We start from the raw sequence: 5,658 nt of genomic DNA, 5'->3' as shown, positions 1-5,658 counted from the left end.
TATAATGAATAGAATAAAATAAGATGAAATAGAATAAAATAGAATAAGAATGGAATAAGGACAAGAATAAGAAAAGAATGAAAATGATTAAATTGCCAACACGAGTATTTTTCATGTAGTTATTCATTAACTTATTTAATCATTTGTCTTTTTTATTAATTTGTATACTTATTCAATTGTTACTATTTTTCACATCTCATAAATTCATTATTGTTTGATTTATTCATCATTATTTTATTTATCTATTATTATCATCTTATTTATCTATTCGTTTATTATCTATTAATTTTATTCTATTTTTCTGATTAATTCATTTACTTCTACTTTTCTATTTATTCATTTTTAGAAGAACATGTCACATATTGGGAAACAAAGACTACTTTTCCATAGAGAATGACCTCGGGTCATAGCTATGACCTCAGGTCGTAGCTGATGACCTACCTGAAACTGTGACAGAGGTCACGCAGACAAATTGTCCTTCGTGAACACAATAGAGAGGATAGTCCTCCTGATCCTTCGCCGTCACATTAGTTCGAATCACCGTATCGTTTACGATCTGTTAAAAGGAAAAGGGAAGGAGTTTCGAAGTCATATGTGATACACCGAGGTCATGGATCATATGATGGACTCGTGATCTGTAGCTGTTACCTGCCAGACGTGAGTTCACGGGTCATACACACACACACACACACACACACACACACACACACACACACACACACACACACACACACACACACACACACACACACACACACACACACACACACACACACACACACACACACACACACACACACAACAGCCCAGTTCATTTCTTAAGGGGGCTAGTAATGGTTAGTAGCATTATATTATAGTAAGGATTTGTAGTTATGTGTGCGGTGCGAACTCGGCACTGCTACATTTGAATCCGAGACGCTAACCCCTACTTCATGAAATCCTTTTGTATTCAATAATAAGATTATATTTGAACGTTTAAATAAAATGAAATAAAATAAAACTAAATAAATTAAGATAAAATATGATAAAAATGTGAGAAGGCTAACCATAAATAAAAACGATATTGAAAAATACACGGGTTTGGGTTCGAGTGTTCATTTGCTTTCATACATTGTTAAGCATAACGCCACTCGTGGCGCGGTGGTTAGAGCTCCCGACTGCCACTACGGAGGTCCGTGTTCGAATCCCGCCCAGGGTTGAAATAATTTCAGTATCGCTGCGCTGGGAGTCGTTACTCCAGCTCTCATAAGCGGGGAGTTAGGGTGTGCGTGCGTGTAAGGTCACAGCATTACCCATAGATCGGTCATATATGAGCCCTGAGCTCTCTTACGGGAGGGAAATTGCTGTCGATCATGAGTCCAACACGTGATTCAAGACCATGGTAAATATAGCACATCCCGGTATATATGTTTTTTCATTATATGTTTCATACATATCCAGGAGTCACCTCTATAGGAATGTCTGGATTCCTGTTGGTGTTTCTGCTAAAGTAGGAGTTCTCGGCCTTGAGGTCCTTGTCTGGATTCAGGAAACACAAAACCTCAAAGGAGGAATTCGTCTGGACCAAAACCTCACTTGGGGCGACGACTGAAACAAAGAGTTCTCTACTCATTGAACTATTAAGATATTCATGTATTTATGAATATTGTAATAAAACCAACAGTCCTGTACGGATGTGAGACATGGACACTGACAAAAGAAAGGGAGAAGAGACTGGAAATTTTTTAAAATATCCTGAGAAGAATATTCGGCCCAGTATATGATGAAGAAGAAGGGAAATGGAGACGAAGACATAACAGGAAAATTAGAGATCAGACCGGACAACCGTACATTCAGGATAAAGTACGGAGAACAAGATCAAGGTGGGCTGGACACTGCGTCCGAATGGAGGCAGACAGACTACCAAGGAAGGTGATGGAAGGAGGAGTAGAGGGCAGACGACCATTAGAGAGACCCAGGTACAGGTAGCTGGGTGGAGTAAGGAAGGACGTGGAGAGTGTGGCACCAAGAGAGGAGTGGGAGGAATTGGCAGAGGATAGAACCATCTGGAGAGGCATAGTGAAAGCGGTGAAGGGCCGTCCGGCCTGATAACCAACAGAATAGAGAGAGTATGAATACGCTTAACTCTATGCCCATTAAAAACCTCTACACAGGGACCTGATTATGGTGGTCCTGGATGATGGACACGAAGCTGCCCATTTTCAAAACCTGCAAACCCCTTCAGGAGGTGCAGCCCTGAGAGGATGACGCTTGGTACCCGGAATGGTCTCAAGATCTCTTTCTGTCAATATCAACTGTATTTCTTATACTTTTTCACAGCTAACAACCGGCGACAAATCCCCTTCATCTACTTCTTTAAGATGGTATAAAAACAGTCCTACACTCACACAATACAGGTAACAGTCCAATGCTTCTTGCTAGAGAGATCTGTGGAAGGCTCCGAGGATCGTTGCCAGCCTCTATGGGGTTGCGGGTTCTCTACTTTGAGACAGTCGAGACAACAGTTAACTACTCATTAACTTCTATACAGGCAGACTGCACGGATCGTTGGGTGGAGGTAGGAGTTATCATAGCGTATTTGTAGATTTAGTTGTTTTTGAAAATTATAGAAAAGAGGAAATTTGGAAATGCTGGGCTCTCTGGCTGGCAGAAGACAGCAAATGAACCTAGAGAAACCACTTTGCAAAATTTCCATTATCAAGGATTGAAATAGGTAAATTTTGCGAAAGCCGAGGACTTAAGGGTAAGGAAAGGAATTTATGACGAGAAAAAAAGCAAGCTCTTCTATAGGAAAGAATAGCAAATGATACATCTACTTTCCCATATCTTGAGAAAGGTTTCACACACATCGTAGATGTAGAAGAGACACTAATGGAGATATTATTGAAAATATCGTAAATCATTTGGGAAAATTATATCAATTAGCAGTATTTCAACTTTCTAACATTATTGTATTTGTTCCTAAAATCCTAATGGTTTCCTGATATGTCTGTATTATCTAGTCTTGTAAAACTGTGAAAGGAATTTATTGAACCAAGAAATACTTACAGCCACAATTAAGGTTTAGTCCTTTCATACATCGATAATTAGTTTCCGAGCTTGTAGATCCATAAGTTTGAGGGGTTGTAAACACAGAGGCTGTTACCGAAGAAGACGTTTCTTCTGTTATCAGTTCGTCTTCAGTTGCGACAAACGGCAACTCATCATACTCAGATTTGGCCGACATGACGTCATAAGTCGCTGTCAAAGGACGACGATGTTCTGACAATGATTCTTCATTGTTCATCGTATTTGTGTCGTTATCATTTGGACTTCCATAGCGTTTTCCGTCTTCGTGAAAATAAACAGAACCTATTCTAGTTATTTTGGGTTCATTAGTCTGTTTCAAGAATGAGTTTGTCACCTGAATAGATACATTCTCTCTCCATCTTGTCTGGCTGTTGACTTCTTCAGGAAAACATAGGGTAAAGATGACTACGAGAAGGATGGAGATGGAGCAGGTAATGGAACAATCCGATCCCTTATCCATTATCATTATCACTGTTTCCTCACTAGTCTTACGCTTAAAAACAAAAAATTGCTTCGTTTTTTAGTTTCTAGATCTATGTACACAATAACAAGGCAAAAATATCTTGACAAGTGCGTTTCTCCTTAAGTTTACTTCACCTAATCTGAAGACAACTTCAGACATATTGAAACTTTTTAATCTGGTATGATATCTGCGTCTTTTGTGTTTATGCGCTCATCCAGGCATAGCTTATCATCTTTGCCAACGTATCGTCCATTTCCTGTTTTTTTTTTCAGTATGTAGAGGTTAAACATCACGGCACTAGACACTGCAACCCATAACTAAACAGTTTCACATTACACGAAAAATCACATATCATCCTTTGTCAACGTATCGTTCATTTGTTGTTGTTTTTTCAGTGCGTAGAGAGGTTCAACATCACAGCACTAGACACTGCAACCCATAACTAAACATTTTCACATTACACGAAAAATCACGAACAAATTTAAGAGTTTATAAGAATTATAGAAATATTCATCTCACTATTACTTTACGAGCACACTGCACATAAACACTCTCCAATTAGGATACGAGAGGTTATATTATCCTTTCTACTTCATCTTCTTCCTCTTCCTCTTCTTCTTAACCTTTAGAGGAACTTCTCTACTCCACTACAAAAATGAGTCTGGGGTGCCAATGGCACTAAGAAATATGTGGCCAACCCAGGAGTTAATCAGCAAAGTCTACGCCCCTAGTGTGATTATACATCAACACAAAAGATATGATAGAATTCGTTATCTTTGGTTGACATATTGCAAGGTTTAATTTGACTCAATTGCAGTCATTTTCGATGTAATTCATTAACATTTCGGTGAATCGGTGTCGATATCATACGTTCCTCGTGGAGTTTCATGTGGTTGAATAAAAATATCTGGCAGTTGATGGGACAGATTTACGATGAAACAACGACATGACGTCACCGCCCCTCATCCCCTGACACCTGATTTTGAAACCTACGAACTTTGATCTCATGACAAAGACATGTATCTCTTTGTCTTTACAAAAATTAGATTAAGAGCAGATCCTGGCGTAAACCTCTTCAGTTTGTCACCTTTCTGAATCTAATCCTTTATTCTCCAGTGCTTGAATACGATTATGTCATCCTATCGCATCAAAATTTAAAATTATAAAACGTGAAGAAATTTGGAAAAAGAAGACGATTGATATTGAAGATACTCATATATTTGATTTATTCATTTATTCATTTTATATTTATATTTCTCTAATCATTTACTAACTTTTATATATTCATTTATTCGTTTTATATATCTATTTATCTGTTTCTTTACAATTTTTATAAATATACTAGCCAAATTACCCGCGCGTTGCTGCGAATTCGTGAATAATCCCTAACCTAACCATAACCCACCTAACTACCCTTAACCCTAACCAAAATATTTTTTTTTTTGGAAATGAAATATAGGTTTAAACACTCCCCCTCCCAGGTGTGCTCCCCCCTCGAAGGTTGGGAAACTCTGGTTTGAAAATACATGTATACACAAACAAATATATGTACACATTCTTTTGCCTGCGTGTGTATGTGCATGTGTGTATGTGTGGATTGATAATGAATGTCTATAGCTAAAAGGTGAAGAAATGTATCTCGTTTATTTACCTTCAGAATATATATGCTTATATGAGATTTATCTGCAAAAACCTAGGAGTTTGTGAATAATCTATTTCCGCCTACAATAAGATTAAATAGAAATAACAAATATTTTTATATTTGGTAAAATCATACAATAATTTTATATTTACATGCTTTCTTCTTGCAAAAGCTATCATGGTTTGTGGCAACATTAATTTCAGAAATATAGATAATATTAATAGACACATACAATGATTTATTTATTCATATTAATTCTTATGTCACAAAAATGCTACGCGAGCTAAGGGGAGACTACAGTAGTGGCGTGTTACCCCACCATAGAATTTAACCCTTAACCCTAATCAAAATATATATATATTTTTTGGAAATGAAATAGTTATCTAAGTACCTGGAGTGATAGGGTACCAGAATATATATGGTTATGGGGGTCTATCTCCAAAACCCTAGGAGGAGTTCGTGAACAAACAAACAAACAGACAGA

General features: G+C 37.5%; 1 protein-coding gene across 2 annotated transcripts in view; it reads right to left on the bottom strand.

The window, feature by feature from the left end:
* Window positions 1-4,257, bottom strand: part of LOC143027158 (uncharacterized) — a 34,579-nt gene extending 30,322 nt beyond the window's left edge. The window contains exons 1-4 of one of the 2 annotated variants that reach the window (XM_076188244.1): window positions 4,058-4,255; window positions 3,049-3,562; window positions 1,448-1,587; window positions 442-556 (exon numbers count right to left, since the gene is read on the bottom strand). In XM_076188244.1, coding sequence (XP_076044359.1) covers window positions 442-556; window positions 1,448-1,587; window positions 3,049-3,535 — 742 coding nt within the window. In that variant the 5' untranslated portion in view covers window positions 3,536-3,562; window positions 4,058-4,255. Of the gene's footprint in view, window positions 1-441; window positions 557-1,447; window positions 1,588-3,048 lie in introns of both variants that reach the window. The other variant, XM_076188245.1, reaches the window with a different exon arrangement.
* Between the last annotated feature and the right edge of the window lie 1,401 nt (window positions 4,258-5,658).

Source organism: Oratosquilla oratoria, chromosome 7 (assembly GCF_046742065.1).
Source record: "Oratosquilla oratoria isolate Oo_2021 chromosome 7, ASM4674206v1, whole genome shotgun sequence".
Classification (NCBI taxonomy): domain Eukaryota; kingdom Metazoa; phylum Arthropoda; class Malacostraca; order Stomatopoda; family Squillidae; genus Oratosquilla; species Oratosquilla oratoria.
The sequence above is the reverse complement of the archived record's forward strand: the minus strand, read 5'-3'. Positions and strand labels throughout refer to the sequence as shown.